General features: G+C 31.9%; 2 protein-coding genes across 3 annotated transcripts in view; one reads left to right on the plus strand and one right to left on the minus strand.

Annotated features, from left to right (window-relative positions):
- Positions 1-21,627, minus strand: part of LOC148279563 (carbonic anhydrase 7-like) — a 144,803-nt gene that overhangs the window by 27,837 nt on the left and 95,339 nt on the right. The window lies entirely within an intron of this gene.
- On the plus strand, positions 16,712-21,614 carry LOC148279564 (uncharacterized). The gene is made up of 2 exons (XM_088229741.1): positions 16,712-17,213; positions 17,943-21,614. Exons 1-2 carry the CDS (start codon positions 17,083-17,085, stop codon positions 19,108-19,110), a joined length of 1,299 nt encoding a protein of 432 aa, XP_088085867.1. The 5' UTR covers positions 16,712-17,082; the 3' UTR covers positions 19,111-21,614.

The following is a 21,627-nucleotide window of genomic DNA, read 5'->3' on the forward strand; positions in this document are numbered from 1 at the left end:
CGCTGCGAAAAATTAATACACGACGGCGTTTATTAGGAGCAGATTCACAAAAAATACAATTTATTTTATTCCAAGATGTATTAGAATTGTTGAAGAACGAACTAAGTAATTAAAAACTTTTTTCGGCAGAAACGTGGAGCGACACGTTCACGTAGAGAAAATCGCTATTGTCGCACGGTCCTGTCCGCGCGCATTCACACGAGGTCAATGCGGCCGCGCCGGTGATAGGATCGTTCCGCGAAGATAGCCTGCCCGGTGACAATGTCATGGAACAATGTTTTGTCCTACAAACAGCTGTTATACGTTGACAGTTGTCGAGTCCTGTAGCTCAATCACAAATAACTATCGACGTGCTTTAAAACACGCTAAGCGTTTGAGCGATCACGATGAACAATGATGAACATGCTTAAGATATCGCAGTCATAAGTCAACGCGTGTGTAATCTAAAGTCAACGCTCGTGTCGGTTTGTTTTTTATTTTCCTCGTAAATAAATACAGTTCACTGGCGAAAAATTGGCGTTTACTATTAAAAAAATACAATATATTGCATTTGTAAAATAGTAAGGAGTGTCTAATACAAAAAAGTTAAAATTAAATAACAATTACTATGGTGACTGGTTTTCTTGACATTTGGCTTGCCAAACGCCGGCTAAATGCAATAAACAGCATGATTAATAATAAATAAATAAATAAAAATAGCGGTTTTGGAATATTTTCCATATTTACACCAGTGAAATTCAAATATGTGATTGCGCAGCAGGATTATACGTCGCGAAACGTAAAAAAATATTTTGACATTTAATATTAGGTGTTCACGGATGTTCCGTTGTGATCGCGAATTCGATAAACAACCATTGGATCACGTCGCTTATTAGCACGGCGATAGTTATTTGTGATTGAGCTACTGGGATAAAACAATATTGTATTGTCCACGTGTAAACGGCCTTCACTCTCGGATTATTGTAATCAATAATAATGTTTTATTTGTTCTTTTTATGAGTTACGTGGTGTTTTATGGTGCATTTTTGAAATGTGTACTAAATTGAAAACACTAATTAAAACACAAGGTTCCAACTGAAATTACACAATATTAAACGAATAATCACTGCGTACTTGTTTACACCAGAACAGGCCAAGTGAATCACATGTATTTTTTGCGATCTCACCGAGAATCGAGCCCAGAACCCTGTCCGTGCGGCAGGCAAATATCCTAGCTGTTAAATCTCGGGGCCCCCAATGCTTTACGGAAGTTTCGGATGATCGTATGTGGTATTTTTATCCATTATTTTTAAGTTTATATTTTCACCAAACGATGTACAATACTACAATTTAGTATTATGATTTTAGAATTTTTCTATATTTTTTTTTATCTTGAAAGGACTGTCTTCATACACCCCAAAAACCGTTTACCCCAATATATTGAGAACGGTAGTGGTTACACACATAAACAGAGACAAATACCCAAGCGTCAACCACAACCATAATACATGATACTCCAATAGGGATCTGATACTAAGTGAAGGGGTCAACACGGTTCTGGCATCGAGGCAACACTATTATGCTGGCAAGAAGGTGCATAATTTTTTAGTTTTTTAGAGTTGTGGAAAAGCGGTGTTGTCAAGTTGAAGAAAGTGTTGACCTCGCTCTTTCATGACATTGGTCGTAGAGTCAGAGAGGTTGATGCATGCCGCGGATCGGAGATTCTTACTGGATGTTGAACATAAAGTACAAAAAAAAACATAGTGAAAACAATACAATCAACACAAGGCGATCATGAAGTTTCGCGTATATTAATTAGATTTTGTATATTTTATGTATGTATTATGTTTATGCGCATGGGTATGTGTATGTATGTATGTATGTATATGTATGTATGTATATATGTGTATATTCACATATTTATATTATTATATTATATTTTATATATACATATATATATATATATATGTGTATATGTGTGTATGTATATGTATCAAAATGTGTATACTAGTAAGTTTATATTTTATTTGTCTGTTCTTTCTTTTAATTTGTAAATAGTTATTATGTATTAAATATTAATTGCCTAGTCTGGAACGGGGTATGTTCTCTTTTTAGCTGGGCAAAGGGTACAAAACATGCATGTAATATCATATGTATAAATAAAAAAAATAAAAAAATAAAAAAAAATACCGCGGGTCTTCCTATCGGTTAAGCTCATACTGAAAACCTTTTTTGTCGAAAAATCGAGTTATTATTTTTTATTAAAATATATACCTTATTTTACTTCTCACTTCGGCCATCCCTATGCAAAAAAAAGTACGTCAATCGGTCACTCCGTTGAGACGTAAAGAAAACACAAACAAACAAACAAACAAACGAACACACTTTCGCATTTATAGTATTAGTATGGATGGAAATTAATACTAATAATCATAATTTATGAACAAAATTACAAAATGTATTTATCTACTACATTTTTTATGGCAATAGATATCTCTGGATTATGTGTAGTCTACCTAACTAGGTACAACCTATTTTTAGGCAGACATTTTTTTTGTGGATCTAAAAAACAAAACATTACTACTAGTGAATTTAGAATACAATTTTACAACATCAAATATCCTTTTCCTAAAAATTCATTTATAATTTTAAAATATATTTATTAAATTCAAAGTTGGGATTTTTATTGTACGTCACCTTACTCAAATAAAAATCTCGCCATTTTCTTAATCAGTGAATTTTTCAATGTAAATCGAATTACTTTGCACCTATTCAGTAAACATTATCAATCAATACTAACAAGTTATTACCAATCATGCGCAATAATTCCATTTGCTCCATGCTTCATAAGTAATTATATTGACAGGGTACTTGAAAAAACGGTCAATGACACAAAGGCAATGTTTTATTAATATTTTCAATTATTAAATGTTTCTATATACATCAAAAATTGTAGATTGTCCTAATAAATCACTTGCAGTGGTTTTATCAGGTGCTTTTATAACAAGGAAAAAACTAAACTAAATTTATATTTCCCTCGGTAAATATTATATTCTTTCAACCGGAAAATGTTGTTAATATGTTTTATAGCATACGAATTTTGTTTTTCATATCATACTTGTAAGTAGCTACGTTTTTAGATGTGAATTTCAACGCGGTTTTATTTTATTTTATTTAATATGGTTCACAAACAATAAACAACACATATGACATTGGTACAATAATCACAAATTGTTATTTAGGATATTGTTTATCAATTATTAACATCACTCTGTCAGATTTAAAATTTACACTAAAAATGCATCATGTATTAGTAGACATCATACTAATAAATATGTACATCTCCCTTCCCCTCCTTATGCTCTCTTCAAGCATCCTTGTCCTAATCCCGCCCAATTTACAATAACTTACTGTTCTTAAAAAAAAAAAAAACTTTGATTATTGAGAAATATTTACGAGTACATGAAAATAACATTTTTTTATGAATAAACTTATTTGTATTTATTTAATATATAATATATTTTCTTTGCTAACTTTGTATACTTTGTGGAAATCTGTTATTAGTTCTGAGTTTATACACTATATCTGTTTGTTTAGTATAAATATGTATATAGAACTGTTGATTTCCCAAATAAAATAAAACAAATAAATAAATTAAATGTGAACACAGGATGCACAAATAAAAATTATTATATATATATTTTTTTAAATTGGTTAGCTTAATTAAATTCTATGATTGTTATAAAAGTTATTACAATAAAGTATTACTTACAGGTTGTTACAAATTATTTAACCTCACTGACATAAGTGACTATTTGATTGTATAAATTGCGTTACAGTTTTCCTATAATTATTTCATTAGCATCACGTACTACATTATAATACAATCTTAACATACGTGATAATGCATTAAAGTGCGCCATATTTTTAGTGAAGGTTCGAACATAAAATATCGCATATATAATTGTAATGTTGATTCTACATTTTGTTTAGAGAATGTACCCCTGAATGTCCCCAGTCTGCGATTGAGGTCGTACACAACATTTTATCTTCCAATCTTCAATAATAATATGGCGCACTTCAATGCATTATCACGTGTGTTATAATGGATTAAAGTGCTTCAAATTATTAAGTATTATTAAAAATAACCTATTTAGCTGAATCTTTTGTAGCAACATAAAGACAATAATATAAATTTATTGAAATACTATGCTAGAATCTTCTTTCAAGTTGAATTTGTTTGAAAAATAATTAAGCGCATATTCACTCTTATTTCTTTAGAAACATTGTGTCGGGGAAATATATTTAATATTATTATGAGCATTATCAGGATGTCAGTTTCTTTATTTTTATTGTTTAAACATGTACGGCAAAATTCCGTTACTTATAATATGAACATATTTGATTAAATTATTTTTTCAAAAAAACATGCATTTCTTTTTACCCCAGACCCAAGATTTAGAAACAAAAATTAAACCTAAAAATTATAAAACACATTTGGTAGAAGTTTAAAACAATTTAAAAATCTAATTAAGTTATAAAGTATTTTTAAGGATTAATATAACAAGAAAATTATAAATTACTTTTCCATGTAATAATAAGTATACGAAATGGTTTAATACCACTCACCATCTTTGAAAAGTTCAAAAAGTTTGTTCTATTGGAACAATACCCCACACTAAATATATCCGATACGTGGGAATAACTATTGCCGAGTTCATGGAGTTTGTTTAATACGTCACAAGTAAACACTGTCCGTTAATAATATTAAGTCTGGGTGAGGACCTAGAAGATATCATAACAAGTCATAAGGACTTATCGCATGAAATAATATCATACATGGTAAAAATAGTAAAGGTTCAAATAAATAAAAATAGGACACAAAATGCCGACAGCTCTCAAAGTGGAACGGAAGGTCTGTTGACGCCTGTCAATAGTCCGGCTTCTCCTGAATGAGTTGTCTGTGGTTTCTTATTCTTAAAGCAAATGCGGAGAAGGTCCCTAACAAGGCCACAGCCGATTATTCCACCAGATCCTCACACTATAGTCAGAGTAATTAGAAGGAACATACCCTTTGCAGTTAATATAAGCCTTGTACATAATAAGCAATTCAAAAAATAAGCACCTCCTGTATATATAATACTCGCACTTTACGTCCTGCACAGATTGTCGTATGAGGGATGGTAGTTTTTCTTTCTATTTCCGGGGGTATTTGCGTAACAATATCTTCTGTCACTTGCATGGGTTTAATTTGTAATCCCCTAGGATTTGTCCCTTCTGCCTCTGTCGTGTATGCAGGTTTTAATCTATCTATCGTGACCGCTACCTTTCGATTCTTGATTTTTAATATACGCACGCGTTGTTGCGGCTTTTTACTTGATAAGGACCTGTATGACGACAGTAGAGGTTTCTGTACCCTATCATCGCGTATAAACACGTATTTAAAGTGCGGTAAACCTATAAAAACAAATGTTTTCTTTTCCCCATGACGAACCAGGGACGCTGGGCGTAATTTCTTGAACTGCTCTCTCAGCGTTTTAATAAAATTTTCACCGTTCGCAGTTCCTTGCACATAAAAATTCGCGGGGGCAAACGCAAAGGTTCGCCGTATCTACTCGGTGGATATGGTTTGCAGGTCTTCGCGCCATGCATATCTGATTCCCATCAGAACCGTGGACAGGCTTTCTGTCTATCTTTCTGTCTGATGGCAACGGACGGCTGCTTTAAGATGACGGGGGAAGCGTTCCACCATGCTGTTCGCAGCAGGATGGTAGCTGCGGTATGAATCAGGGTCGTACCTGCCAAGCAGATCGGCTGCTTGAACAGATTGGACGTGAAGTTCATACCCCTGTCTGAGCTCACTCTTCTCGGAGCTCCAAAGCGTACGATCCATCCATAATAAAATGCTCGTGCCACCGTTTGGGCTCGGTCTCGTATTAGCCACGCTTCGGGCCACCGCACCGTGTAAATTTGTCGACGCACGTCAAGCAGTACCGATAAATTGCATGAATATATTGAAAGTACGCAAATGTAACGGTTGAGTAAATTCAAATTTACAACTTTAAAATACTTTGCTAATGTTTTTTTTTGGGTTTTAAACTTGTGCTCATTTCATTATGTACCAGAAACAGTTTTTTTTAAATATTATATTGTAATTATAAGTTTTTGTTTTAATATCATGTACCTACCTACTAGTTTAGATTTTGAAACTGTTTTTCTATAAGCTGCGTTTCTTTACGTTTTTTTTTTGTTTAACCATTTAAAGAACAATTATTTTATATTGATTTACATCTTGCAAACCTTATAAAATATTATATTTAAAAATATATATAAACCTATTGCATTTGAAAAAGCTGAGTGGAAGACTGGTATACAATTATACAATATATCGATACTCTTGTGGCATAAGATTTATTATTAATACGAAATATTAGAAAAAAAATACCTCAATACTGGTTTAATTTTTATCTACTACTCTGTTTAAATGTTTCCTCTAAAGGGTCATCTAGTATTTGTATTGTATATCTAATACAGCATTTCTGTACCTCAGAGGCAGACGGATGCAAATTCAGAATTTGATGAAATGACATTTCGATTTTTGTATCCAGTTTATGATCATGTCCATTGGTTTTGAAGATATGTAAGTCGTATAATGAAAGAACCAATGTATTTGGATACAAAAATACAAATTAATGCTATAAATTATTAGAAATCAGTTAGAGAAAGTAGATTCTTTAGGTTTGTGTTGAACATTTGACGTTTGGATTTGCATTCGTCCACCTCTGAGGTACTGATTTTCTCTCTTATATAAGATACCTACCTTACATTATTAATTAATATTTTTTTATACAATATTTCTGTCTCAGATTTGCACTGATTTTCATCATGCGGGTTAAAAATGATGAAATCAGGCAAGAGTGCAAATCTGAGACAGCTACATTTTTTAAAAAGATCAAAAAAGGGTCACTAAGATGGCTTGATTATGTGTGTGTATTAGATAGTTGTATAAATGTACAACGAATGGATGACGAATGAATGGTAAAACAGATACATGTATACCAAGAAAGATAGTCATGTCAAAAGCGAACCGAACCGAAGGGCATGTATGTCAAATTGCACGAATGTGGAAGAAGCTAGGAGTGTAAGTCAGGGTTGACGTGTATGGCGGTCCATCCTTATGCCTACCTGTACGTGGAACGATGTGATTGAATCGATTTGTGGTCCAGTAGCTAGTATCATGGACTCACGGGTCAAGATTCCGACGCGACCTTTGCATTTCGCTCAATCACAACTTGATTCCTATTTTCTGAAAGTGAGTTACTTACAACTCGTTTGAAATGGCCGTCAAAATGATAAAATTTGGGTAAATCATAAGAACCCATGCGTTGTTTTTTTAAATAAAAAATAAAAAATATATAATAAATGAAATATGAATTTCAGTAGTAGTATTTCTAAATACTGTACTCTCTTATTTATTTATATTGTTTTTATTGTATTTTTTTTAGGTGTATGTATGACAACGCCGTGGCGCAGTAGGTTAGACGGCCAACTGTGAAACCGGCGCCACGGGTTCGATTCCCGCCAGTTGCAAAAAAAAATCCAAGAAAGATTTTTTCCTTATTGGTCTGGGTGTTGTAGTGTATATTTCATTACCTCCTTCCGTATCCCCTCTTTCCCACCTGCTGACAAGCCTCTAAATAGAGGTTTAGCGGGTTATTCCTTTTAAAAAAAAAGTCTACTATGCACGGAAGGTTCCGAGTTTGATTTCCTGTGAAAACACCAATTTAAAATGTGATTATTCTCAAACTCAGGTGTTCTATGCTATAATTCACCGCTGTAATTGGGCCTCCTGGCCCGTTGTGGTGCAAAAAAAGAAACAATCAATTTGTTAATTTCTTTAGGGTGTTACAATAATTAATAAAAATAAATAGATTAATTACTTTATTTTTATTTTTGCAAGTTCGGCACTGTACAGTACACATAACATAAGTCTTATGAGTATGGCACGAAATAAAAAATAAAAAAGAAGCTAATGTGAAGTGTTTCGTTTCCATAATAATTCTTTTCGCTCAATCTGTAAAGAAACGCCAAGAAAAATTACTTGTCAAATCAATACTCAAATTATGCTAAATATTACCTATCATCAATATGTATTGCTGGATGTGCCGTATGACATGGCAGCGAAATTTTTTATGATGTGATTTATGTTTCCCATTTTTTTTAATTTAGACGAATCATTCAACATCGTCATCATCATTCCTTTATTATATATGTTCAGAACATTCACTTAGTGGTCAAACATTTTAATTACTGTTAGTAAAGATTAGTACTTAACCACTTACCGACTTTTTATGTCTACCGGTTTCGAGGCGTGCCCGTCTCTTTGTCAGGACACTCACAATAAGGATATAGAAGTTTAAATTTTACATTGATATAATGAAAAAGGACTTAAATTAAACAACATGGAGGTGTATCACATTAAAAAAGCTTTAAAAACAATATTTCACTTTTTGATTAAAAAATACATAGTAGAGAGTCCTGACAAAAACGTAATATTGTATACAAATAAAATAATTTATGTGATTTAAATGTTATTAAATATTAATGTGTACTGAAAACTCAAATGAAAACGACATAAAAGCGAGAAATAATATATAATAAAAAAAAGAGGAAATTTATTTTTGGAGAATTACATTGATAACATTTACTAGATGTGTAAAAGTAGATATGTATAGAATGTTAAAAAAAATAAGTACCTTTTATGAAATTTATTAATAAAAAATAAATAAAACAAAATATTATTTATTTATTATATTTATTTATTACATATTGGGCCTCAGCCAATTACAACAGTTACATGAAAAAACAAAAAGAACTTAAAACTATTTAGCAAAGACAAACAAGGGCAAAACAATAATTGTAAACAATATATTAAAAAAACCGAAAAACCTAAAACTTTGAGCTAAACCATGCCAATCCAACTTCATCCCACACTGTTTAGTCACGAAGAGATCTACGAAAAGCCGGAATATCTATCCCAAAAAATTCCAAGTCGTGTGATGAATTGACTAATCTACACATTCTGGACATTGGGGCATAAAAACCAAAGCTGCTCTTAGAAGAATTTATAAATAGCTTAATAAATGATAGATTTTATAAATACTATTATTGCTCAACTTTGTAGATATATATGTTATATTAAGTGAAGCGATCTGACTTCTCAAATAAACGTTTTCCGTATTTTTTTAACATTTTTTTTTTACCTTAAGTTACTTACAATGTTAAGTTTGTCCAAATGTTCGTAGACAAAAGACTGAATTTCACCTCCTCGGGAGTCATAAGGATAAACAAATTACAACAGGGATGGAGAATACCTTAAATAAGGGAATATGGAAGTCTAAGCATTTACAGGTCATATGTTACACAGTGTGTAAAGTGGCCACTTAAACCAGCCAATGACAGGTCATGAGCCCTGTAAATGCCTAGACTTCCATATCCCCTTATTTAAGGTATTCTCCATCCCCGTTGTAATTTGTTAACCTTAATTTACCATTACAAATTAATTTACCATTGGCGAGTCCAAAATTATTATTTTTTATCCAAAATTAAAGTGTGATTTGTCAGTTTAACTTACTGACAGTAACTACCCATTAACTGTCAATCCCGACGTGTATATTCCTGCGTAACCCTTCACCATGAACAACAACTTCGCCCGTAGAAACTTGTGTCAACTGGTAAAAAAAAATATCTTTTAAAGATATCCTAGTTTCCTTATATTTGCCTTTTATCAAAGCTAAAATAAATTTTATCTCAAAAAGTTACATAAAAACAGTTTCAAAATCTTTGGCACCAAAATGTCTGTTGGCCTCTGTTATCTTTAAAAGGAAACACGATTTGAATTTCCTTCATACAGACATATTATATGGATTATGGTATCAGAACGATCTTTTTTACAAACCACAGATATTTACCATCGGCGTGTCTCAATTGTTTAGCACTGGGCCCATCAAAAGCCGTTATATTAAAGCCCTTATATCAAACATCTCTTTTCTCTTCCTTAATGTCTCCTTCTTTCCTCTTTCTTCTTTTTTTCCCTTTTTCCCATTGAGTAATGGTATTGATTTAAGGTAATTTATTTACATATACATTTATTTCTATTTTTAAATATCTTTAGCTTTTTTTATCTTTATTTTCTATTGAATATGTTTTAACTTGAATCGTAAAAATAATACTTTTATTTTATTGGTTGGTTGGCAGAAATTGCCATTTGGCAATAAGCCCGCCAATGTACAATTAACATTATGTACAAAAAGTTGAATAAATAAAGTAATTAAAAAAATATATATGCGCCCAGTTTTATCTGCCATCCTTTGACGTACTGTATACAAATATGACAACTTATTTTGAAAAACGCAAAAGATACTGTAACAGAAAATTTTATTCTGATACTATTTCTTAAAAAAAACAACGAAATCGGTTCAGTTTTGAGGGCGGAAAACGAGACAACGAAATCGATTTTGTCGATTTTAGTTAGGCGTAATCTGTCTGACGTGCAGTATCGGGGAGGCATTTGCGAGACAGTGACAGAAAAACAACATTCAAATACCTATTCATCAGAATTCTCAGCCACCGCGTTTCCTCTTAAGATAAAAAAATTGTGTCAAAATTGGTTATGATTTGTACTAAAGACTTTTACACTGTGCCACTCTCGCTGGTTCGCATTAATCTGCAGGCCTTTCTAATAAAATTGGCATAAAGCTACACTTAAGTATAGTGGTATAGTTCAGATGGAAAAACCTTCCTTATTATAGTGGTAGAATAAGGATGGTATTCCCATCCGAATGATTCCACTATACTCAGGTGTAACTTTAAGCCGAGTTTATGAGTAAGGCCCTGTTTGTATTATAATGGACGTGTAACGGTTATGCAAATTTGTACTGCTAACTTCGGTGGCTACTTGGCCGACCGACGGATTATAGTGAGATTTGGACAACCGGGCGTATAGACACTGTAACTCGTTGACATAAGTGTTATTTAAAAAAAAAAACACAATTACTGGACTGGGTATATGGATACTGTATTCGCCTCTTGGAAACTTAGTACACGTGCCTACATGAATAGCAGAGGCGAATCATCAAAATAAGCGATTATACACAGCTTACCATCATATTTAACTTTCGATAATAATGTTTTAGAATAACTATGTTTATGGTAAAATAAATTAAATAAGTAGTAGCTGCTCAATTGTGGAATAATCTAACCACTAATGTTACGTAGAGACGTCTCTTTATATACATTTTAGTCAAGATTGAAATGACACCATCAAAATATTAATGTTGTTCCTTTATCCCTTTTCTTTCCTTCCCCTCCCCTCTCCTCTCTTCATACTAAAGCGTAAATTAAAAAAAAAATGTTAATCTTTGTTTTTAATCTTGTGTAAAATCGTAAGATTCAATATGTTCATGTATTTGCTATTTTCTCAAACTGAACGGTTTGGGTAGGTAGGCAGAAATTGCCTTAAGGCAATATGCCCGCCCTTATATCTGTGTAAATTGTATATGTATCTTCTTTCAAGTCGTTCCCTCAATGCTGAGTATCGTGATCACCACGAACACTTCTGATTAGTCTGTTCCACTCCAGTCTGTCCTCAGCCCGACGTACTGACTCATAAAATTTTAGCCCCGTAGTCACCTTTATTTGGTCAGTCCATCTATATGGGATTCTACCCCGGCTTCTCCTACCTTTAACTCGGTCAGACATTATTGCCTTTTCTAGATTGTCTGGCTCACGTCTAGCAATATGTCCAAAGAAAGACAGTATTCTTCTCAAACACACCACTGATAGACGAGCTGTAAAATGGAGCTCTTCCAGTATCAATGCATTCGTCCTTCTGGCTGTCCAAGGCACTCGCAGCAGCCTTCTCCAACACCACATCTCGAATGCATCGATCCTCTTCCTCTCGTAGGCACACATTGTCCACGTTTCAGCCCCATATAGGATAACGGAGAATACCAGGGCTTCCATCAACCGCTTTTTTGTGTTTATTGATATACCTCGATCTCGCCAAATCTTCTCCAAACGGTTCATTGCTTCTTTGGCCATTTGAATCCTGCGACCAATCTCAGGTCTGCAACTGCCGTTGTTGGAGATAAGCGAGCCGAGGTAAGTTCAAGGTCTTGCATCTGTCTTGTCCTTAGGAGACTGCCATCTCTGTCTACAATCATTAACTTTGTCTTACTTTTATTTATTTTAAGAATATGTATCAAATGTACATGTATATACAGTGTAAAATAAATATTTAAATCACCACCACCGTTTGCTACAAAAAATATCTGTGGAGTGCGCCTAGCGTCCAGCCCGTTATCAGTGAACGATGAAACTAGCCGATTACCTCAGCTTATTACTCCATAAAAAAAAGTACGCTTTATTTTACAACAACCCAAGTCAGCTATTTTAGTACTAAAACAAGCTTGAAGATTACAAATATTATTTGAAGATTCTCTATTTGAAAACTAATATTTCGATCATTTTTTCCGAAGGACTATTTTTCTTTAATAGGATACCTTTGAAATATTTTAAATCAAATAGGACATGAGGCGTTCGCAGTGGCCGTTTTTGGTATTATTCATTTTAAAAGAAATTGGCCAGTGCTCAGTGTTGAAAGTAATAATGGACAATTAGTAAGTTCTTACAATATAAAAGTGCTATTAAGAAATGGATAGTGGAGGTGGGTTGCACACGGATCGATGGGTGGATCAAGCCAAATAGGTAAAATATGTGTACTGTTTATGAAATTCCTTATATTGGTCTTTATAAATTGGTTTTTATAATTATTTAGTTTTTTATTGTTTATTATGTTAATGATAATTAGGTTAATTGGATTAATTAGATATTTTTTTGTTATTATTATGTTAGGAGAATAATGCTACGTATATCGCGTGGTTAATAATAATTGTTGTTTCAGTTGATTTTCACAGAACCACAGAAAAAATATGAATTTATATTACATATTATGTAACAAAACATGTTTATTAATTTGTACCTGCATATAAGGCACAAAAAGTGTTTATTAATTTGTAGATTACTAATTTAGTAAATCACCGCTCGCCACTGATACCATAGATATAATATAATTGCTTTTAAGAAGAATAATTACAGCTACAGCTGTGGTGATAAAAATATTTTTGTATTTATCAATTAAACCAACAAACAATATTTGTTTTCACAAAGATACTTATCTCTGTAGATCTGTTGGCTTTCACGAGACACTCGATTACTCGATACATGCTCTCTCTCTCGGTTTATCTTTTTTTTCTTATCTTTTAATTAACAAAAGCTTTTTGTTGTATATTTCGACACGTTTACCGGTTTATTTTTACAAACGTGAATGCGTGAAATGGAAGCGAACTTCCAAATAACATTTTTAATGATTATCTGTCACGTAAAAACCCGCAATTGAACATCAGTAAGTTTGTGTGTCAGAAGATGAGTCTTTGTTATTTGGAAAGTAACATACGGAAGCAGGAATCAAAACAATACCGATAACTTGCACGGAATTTTCAAACAAAATAATTGTATTGAAATATTACGTTATTTTACCATGATAGAGACTAACAAAAGACTAATTATTGTTAAAATTTAGAGCCTTGAAAAAACGCCTCAAGTAAATAAATTAATTATAGGAACCGAGGCCGGCTTCCATTGGGTTTAAAAACTGACATAATTGATACATATTAACTTATATCTGTGTTCTTAATTATTATTTTTCTACATTCTTCTAATTTTAAGATTCTTTTTATATAACCGATGGGAAAAAAATAACTTCTGTTCTCTCTACTGGAATATATGTATGTATGTACTATATGTAAGATTAGTTTTTTACATTTTTTTTTTTTTTTTCTTATAACTTCATTTTCATTTTTTTGCTATTTTTGAGTAAAATATACGTCTGTTCTTTAGATATAAATATATGTTAAACATTTAACAGCCCACAAGGCGTTTAAATAAATAAAAAAATAAAAAACATTTTACAAGAGTAAAATAAAGTATTTTGACCTTTTTTGGGGAAAGGGAGAAATCACTACTAAAACGACCAACAGACTGTCAAACTAGGCCAAAATATTTTTTTTAAATGTTTTTATTATCACAACACTCTGTCAATGGTTGATTTCGGAGAACGTCGTTCAAAGTAGTTCGTTTTTATCAAAAAAAAAATTATTGTTTTTTTCATACGTTTTCAAGATACATTTCAAGATAATGTTTACCGGGCGTAAGAATATATTTTTTATATTCAGTTTCCCGTTTTACTGAGTTTCCTCATCCTAGACATTTTTTTCACAAACGGTTACAAGATTAGAGAGTCCAAAACATTTATAACTGAAAACAAGTTAGCAATGAAAAAAATATGCTTTTTTTGCACTACAACAGGCCAGGAGGTTCAACTGCAGTAGTGAATTTCAGCACAAAACACCCGGACAGAAAAATCATATGATTTTTTTCTTATCCATTTCCCCACGGCAGCCGCCGACACGATTTCTGAATGTTATAATTTCTATGGCGAGTGATCGTTACCAGTTGCTATTCCTAGAATCTTCAATTCTCGACCTGGAGATATAATAAGCAATTGTAACTAACAGAGACTAATATTGAAAAGACCACGAGAGTGCACTTATTCAATCAAACAGTAAATATTTAAGGTTTTAAATATATACATTTCATTTTACTGCTTATATATTGTGGCAAGTATAATTATTATGAAGTAATTATTTTGTTCTATTTTAAAATTAATTGCAATTGAATAATTACTACGATTATTATACTACTATAGAAATTTACTGATAACCACGATAATATCGTGGGTATACTGGCAAAAAGCTTTAACTCTCAAATCCCTGTTTTGAGAAATCAAGCATTTAAGTTTTGCTCCAATTTTACTCTTTTTTATCTTATCTAAAAATAATAAGATGTAAAGTGCTCATTTAAAAATATATTTTTACTTTACCCGTTTCTTAATTTTATATTAAGTAAATATTAACTAATCTAAAGCTTGCCCGAATAAAATACCGAATATTCGACTTAACCTTAAATTTATTTTTAAAACTACAGAAATATAAAATTTAATATGACTTTGTGTATTTTGCCAATTTGTAGAGCGTTAAAAACTTTACAAAATTACATCATTCAGTCAAATCCGCATATTTTCGAGTTAACGTTTTTTGCCTATATACCCACAATATATAGTAAGTGAAATCTTTACTTAAAAACAATTTTGTCAAATTTGATTATAAATAATCGTCACTGAACTGAATTGAAACTAAAGTATAGATAAAAGTAGTGTTCGGAAATAATGGGCGAAAATTTTACTCACTAACATTACAACAGATGGATTCTTTGGCCTCTAGGAATATCTGAGTTCAGTGGGAAGCGACCGAGTGTACGACTGAATTAAATTGCAAAATTATTATCTGATGTGTATATCACTGGCTAAAATACTAATCTTTTGAAATGTATTAAATTGTAATTTTATTAATAAACGACTAAATATTTTTTTAAAAGCGGAGGCAATACGGTCGGTTTGGCCATGTACTGCGGATGCCTCCTAAAAACCTTAACCACGCTTGCCTACTTTACAAAGCATCAGTTTTAAAAAAATATAATCAAAGTACAAAAATGTACAATAGCATAACTGTATTCCCATGAGTTAGCAAATTAATTCTGGGATAGATACAATTAAAGATTATCAGATAAAAACATATTTAGTAAAATATAATAAAAACAAAAAAGGACAAATCTCGTTAACCTTTTTAAAAACAAATTTTGATATATTCTTTAACATTAACTTACATAAGTCAAGGGTTGTCGAGAAATAATTTAAGGAAATGATTATTTAATGGAATTTGATTACCATTCGTATACTGGAAAGAAATTGATTTTAGGTGAATAGGCAAAAGGTTATATTGAGTAGAGGCAATGTAAAGGAGAGACCTCAATCCGAATTTTGAGGAGGGTACAGGGGGTAAATGTATACAGTTATGAGATCGTGTGCGATGGTTATGAATATCTCTGTTGAATTTAAGCGTTAAATTTGAGTTTAATTTATGTTGCAATATTTATAAAAAAGTGTAAGTTATTTCATATAAAGGCAAAATACTAAATGGAATTATATTTGTATCCGAATATATTTCTTTTACGTTTTTATTTCTTGGAAAACTTTTTCAACGTCCCGGATGTTCTTAACGATCTCAACGTTCTTGACGTCCACTGCTGATTGTCCGTCGGCATTTCATGTCAAAACTACGGGACAACCTGACTTGGGAGGATGCACAGGAACTGAAAACCGACAAATGCCTGGAGGACATTGAATGATCATCAAACATAATTTACTGATGTGTCGAAATTTAAACGTGTTAAAATTTTTCCCTAGAAAATTTCATTTCTTATCAAAATGCCATGAAAGAGCGATCATCATCCATTTATAAAGATAAATGTAGGGTGTCAAACACATTGTTACCTACTGTCTCAAACGTGTGTTTTTATCTCAAATAACTTATTTATTTTGAAACATAAATTGAAAATCATTACACGGTATTGTGCGAATTAATGTGAACATTTGACAATGAGGAACTTCAGCCCTACGGGAAAATGAATATAAAAAATGTTTTCTTACTCGTGATAAGAATTAAAACATTTAATTGTATGATGAAAGTTCTGGAAAATGTACGAAAAAATTATTAAAAATGATTTTAATAAAATGCACTACTTTAATACGTCACTGGTTCTCATGATCACGTGCTTATAATAGCCAATAAATCATAACGTTATAATGTAGTTATGGCGACCGGTGAGAGATTTCCGGTTTCCGGCGTAGCCATTTTTTCGATACCAGCAACGTTAGCGTGTTTTTGTTTTGACTTGACAGCCGGTGCTTTGACATAACTTTGTTTACATCTGATGTTTTCGGTCTTGATTCGCCTGCCGTGTTTGTGTTTGTTATTTTTTCATTGTGCTTTCAACGTTTTAAACGAAAAACGGTTTAAAAATTAGAATTACGTATTCTAAACATACATACATATATAATATAATTTCCATAACCATTTTTTTTAAATGACGGAAAGTGGATTTGTCGAGGCGAGATCCGATAACCTGCCAAAAATTGATTCGATAATGATGGCCGAGTATTTTTGTAACAATAAGGATTTTATAAGTGCAGAAATTAAAGGAGTTAAAGCAGCAAGGTTTGTTTGTTTCATTACTTTTTCCCGTAATATATTTTATCACGTCGATGTAGTTTCATCTATTTTGTAAGTTAATATTCAATAAACTTCCAAATGTTTACTCACATTATTTATTAATGATTTATTTCCAAAGTAATAAATAGTTCAAAGTTCTTTTATTTGTCTAAGGAATATAATGGAAACCAGATATGTTTTCATGAAGACTTCAACTTAACATTAAAATAAATATTTTTATTGGTGTTTTAGATTCATAAATAGTTCAAAATCGATTTTTGCTTTTTATTTTTTCAATGTTAATCTTCAAATTACTATTGAAAGTTTTTATGAAAATATTCATTCCTTTAAATTTTTTTTATTTTAATAATTTTCTTTAAAAATGTCGGCCTCGTGGTGTAATGGTCAACGCGTTTGCCTACCATGCAAGAGGTCTCGGGTTCAATTCCTGACATGGTTGATATGAAATATTTATTTAAAAGGGCGTTTTCACACTAGAATATTTCATAGTCTCTGGACTGGTACCTGAGGCGTAATACTGATCATCTTACCTTCATGTAACGAAAATGATCAAAATAAGTTGCGATCAATGCAGTGACCTATGCACCATAAGGTGCGGAAGGGGGATGATGATGATGAATTTTTTTTTCAAAGCTGTTTAACATTGAAAAAAGTAAAATAATATCTTTAATATTTCACACATAAATGATAGTAATGTGAGTATTTATTTTTCAGATCAACAAGAGAGAGCTACGGTGATAATGCTGTTGGTTATGTCCAGCTGAGGCGTTCAGGAGGTGTTTGCAGTGTAAAAGCAAAAATAACTCCCGAACATAAAGTGCGCAGCCAAGGCTATAGAGTTACATTGGTCTGCAATGAAAATGATGGAAAAATAGAATCCGTCAAGTGTGAAGGCTGTGCTGCAAGCCAAGGTGGTTGTAAACACGCTATTGCCTTTCTCACATGGATGCACCGACGAAGTGAGGAGCCGGCAACTACATCCACAAAGTGCTACTGGACCAAGTCAGTTTTATCGAAAATTGGAACAACAATAAAATTCGTAAAGGCCAAAGATTTTACAAAAAATGTACCCAGTCAATCATCAAAAACCATTCCCGTTGGAAAGTTTTTAAATGCTTTTTTAAAAAAATCTGCAGAGTTAGGTGTTACTGACACCCAACTCACTAAATACTATAGTGACATAAGTCCTACTAGGCTACTGTCGCTCTGGCATTTAACTTTGAAGTCCCGAGAAGAGGGAATCGGAATTCCTGGAGTTCTCAATTTTTTCCGTTCTAAGATGAGCTCAACACAATGCCAAGAAGCCGCAGAAGCCACAAAAGAGCAAGCAAATAGTGGCCTCTGGTCTGAGCTTCGGTATGGAAGGATAACGGCATCCAAGGCAAACGAAGCTGCACATTGCCACACATTCGACGGTACCCTTGTTGAAAGAATCCTCGGTGGCATATCGATTAAAGATACCAAGGCAATGAAAAGAGGCAGAGACTTGGAAGCTGAGGTCATCGGCGTTTTAAGTAAAATGCTAAATAAACGAATGAAGAAAATTGGCATTTTGCTAAACGGAGAGTGTCCGCTACTCGGTGCATCTCCAGATGCAATATCGGATGATTTTGTTGTGGAGGTGAAGTGCCCAATCAACGAGGATACTTTTAAAACATATACTAGAGGTCAGAAGCCAGCTAACAAATACTTAGCGCAGATACAACTACAGATGCATTTTGCCAAGAAAACTTCCGGAATATTTTGTATAGCTCATCCTGACTTTGAGAAAACCAAAAACATCACTACATTGACTGTAGAGTATGACAAAATATTTTGTGAGGATTTGATAAAAAAATGCAATACATTTTGGTTTAACGCCATTTACCCCAAAATAAAATAAATGTGTACATGTACTGTTTTTAACAAAAATCTTTTCCCGCATTATAATCACTTATTATTCATATTGTTGAGGACTTCCCAGCAAGACACTACCCCTGTGATCCAGCGAACTTCCTGGCTGTGGTTCCTGAATCATAAGAATATCCGACTGGCATAGATGTAGACTCTAAATTCTATTTTGTTTTTCTCATTTTTGTTTCCTGCTAAATAATAATATAAATTACTTATATTTTGCTTCTTACTGTATTTATGGATGTTTTAATTTATTTAACTTTCCTATTTAACGTTACTTAATTCTTTACCGAGCTTTAATAAAAAAAAATTGTCCTGTTTCTTGTTTTATTTGTATAATTTACTAAGTGTTGTTTTAGTTTATTTCACTTTTAAGTATATTTAAATACTCATTTACTTTTTACACCTTTTGTCTTATTTACTTTTTACTACACACATTTGTTATTTTGTATACATTTGACACTGTTGAAAAATGAGTAATTAAAAAACTCGGGAAAATTATGTATATATTTGAAGAATAAAAAGTAGTGCATATGTTTTGTATTTTTTTTTTACTGTTGAATATTATCTTAAAATATGTTTTACCTACTTGCATACATATACATAATATTAAAAATGTTGGCCAGTACGGCAAACCAGGCAATGATGTATAAAAACTTAATGTGAAGATACAGAACTATTTGTTTAGATTTATTTTTTAACCAACAGTGCCTCAAACATAGCTTAGTTCCGAAATATGTTAACGTAAAAATTAAACTCAATGGTGTGTCATCAATGAGAGCACTAAAAAGTGATCGAACAACTTGGATTGCTAACACCTTAGATAAGGGGAAAAAACCCCTGCTCCAAGTTTCGCTGATTAATTTGTTTATTTTTGTTTAAATTCTATGACATTGTGAACAATATTCTGTGTTTACTATATTAGTTTTATATCACCCGTCGATGGGAGGAGTGCTCTCCCGAAACTGTAGTAGTGTTCTTGTAAAAGAATAAAAATTGTGTAACACTAATAACAAAGTTTTATTTTCATAATAATTTAAAATAGACACTTAATTTTTTATATTTAATAACTAATCCATGGTTTCAATAAATAGTTTTTAAAAAAATATTGTTGGAATATAACAAAATGCGCTTTAAAAAAAGAATATATTTATTAAAATAAAACGTATCATTAAATATGAGTACATGTTTTTGGTCACTAGAAATTATTATAGAACACATTTTTCATGAAGGTGTATTTGAAAAGATGCTTTTTTTTATTATTATGTAATGGGTAATATGTACATAGACAAAGAGAACAACTATGTGATGACCTATTAGGTTACAAGTCTATTATAGTATGAAAATTGGTTTGAGAGAAAAGAATATACTTTGTAAATACACATGCATGTAAAGAAAAATAAAAACTTTGCAATAACATATCAGGTTACACGTCTACTGTGAAAACAGGTTTGAGATAAGATAATGTACTTTGTATATACAAGCACATGTAAATAAAGATAATAACTATTCAATAACATATCAGTTTACACATCTAGTATGAAAACTGGTTTGAGAGAAGATAATGTACTTTGTATATACAGGCACGTGTAGAGAAAGATAATAACTATTCAATAACATATCAGTTTACACATCTAGTATGAAAACTGGTTTGAGAGAAGATAATGTACTTTGTATATACAGGCACGTGTAGAGAAAGATAATAACTATGCAATAACATATCAGGTTACACATCTAGTATAAAAACAGGTTTGAGAGAAAAGAGTGTACTTTGTATATGTGTAAAGAAAGATAATAAGTATGCAATATCAGGTTACACATTTAGTATGAAAACAGGTTTGATAGAAAATAACGTACTTTGTATATACAGGCACATGTAAAGAAAGATAATAAGTATGCAATAACATATCAGTTTACACATCTAGTATGAAAACTGGTTTGAGAGAAGAGAATGTACTTTGTATATACAGGCACGTCTAGAGAAAGATAATAACTATGCAATAACATATCAGGTTACACATCTAGTATAAAAACAGGTTTGAGAGAAAAGAATGTACTTTGTATATGTGTAAAGAAAGATAATAAGTATGCAATATCAGGTTACACATTTAGTATGAAAACAGGTTTGATAGAAAATAACGTACTTTGTATATACAGGCACATGTAAAGAAAGATAATAAGTATGCAATGACTATCAGTTTACACATCTAGTATGAAAACTGGTTTGAGAGAAAAGAATGTACTTTGTATATACAGGCACGTGTAAAGAAAGATAATAAGTATGCAATATCAGGTTACACATTTAGTATGAAAACAGGTTTGATAGAAAATAACGTACTTTGTATATACAGGCACATGTAAAGAAAGATAATAAGTATGCAATGACATATCAGTTTACACATCTAGTATGAAAACTGGTTTGAGAGAAAAGAACGTACTTTGTATATACAGGCACATGTAAAGAAAGATAATAAGTATGCAATAACATATCAGGTTACACATCTAG

Source organism: Micrasema longulum, unplaced genomic scaffold, assembly GCF_059751315.1.
Source record: "Micrasema longulum isolate JH-2025_06_02 unplaced genomic scaffold, ASM5975131v1 h1tg000701l, whole genome shotgun sequence".
NCBI classification, from domain to species: domain Eukaryota; kingdom Metazoa; phylum Arthropoda; class Insecta; order Trichoptera; family Brachycentridae; genus Micrasema; species Micrasema longulum.

What these genes read in the sequence shown, in the direction of transcription:
- LOC148279564 (XM_088229741.1), top strand. Translation starts at nt 17,083, where the DNA reads ATGACGGAAAGTGGATTTGTCGAGGCGAGATCCGATAACCTGCCAAAA. An exon ending in AAAGGAGTTAAAGCAGCAAG is followed by an intron (nt 17,214 to 17,942) that starts GTTTGTTTGTTT and finishes TTTATTTTTCAG; the next exon opens with ATCAACAAGAGAGAGCTACG.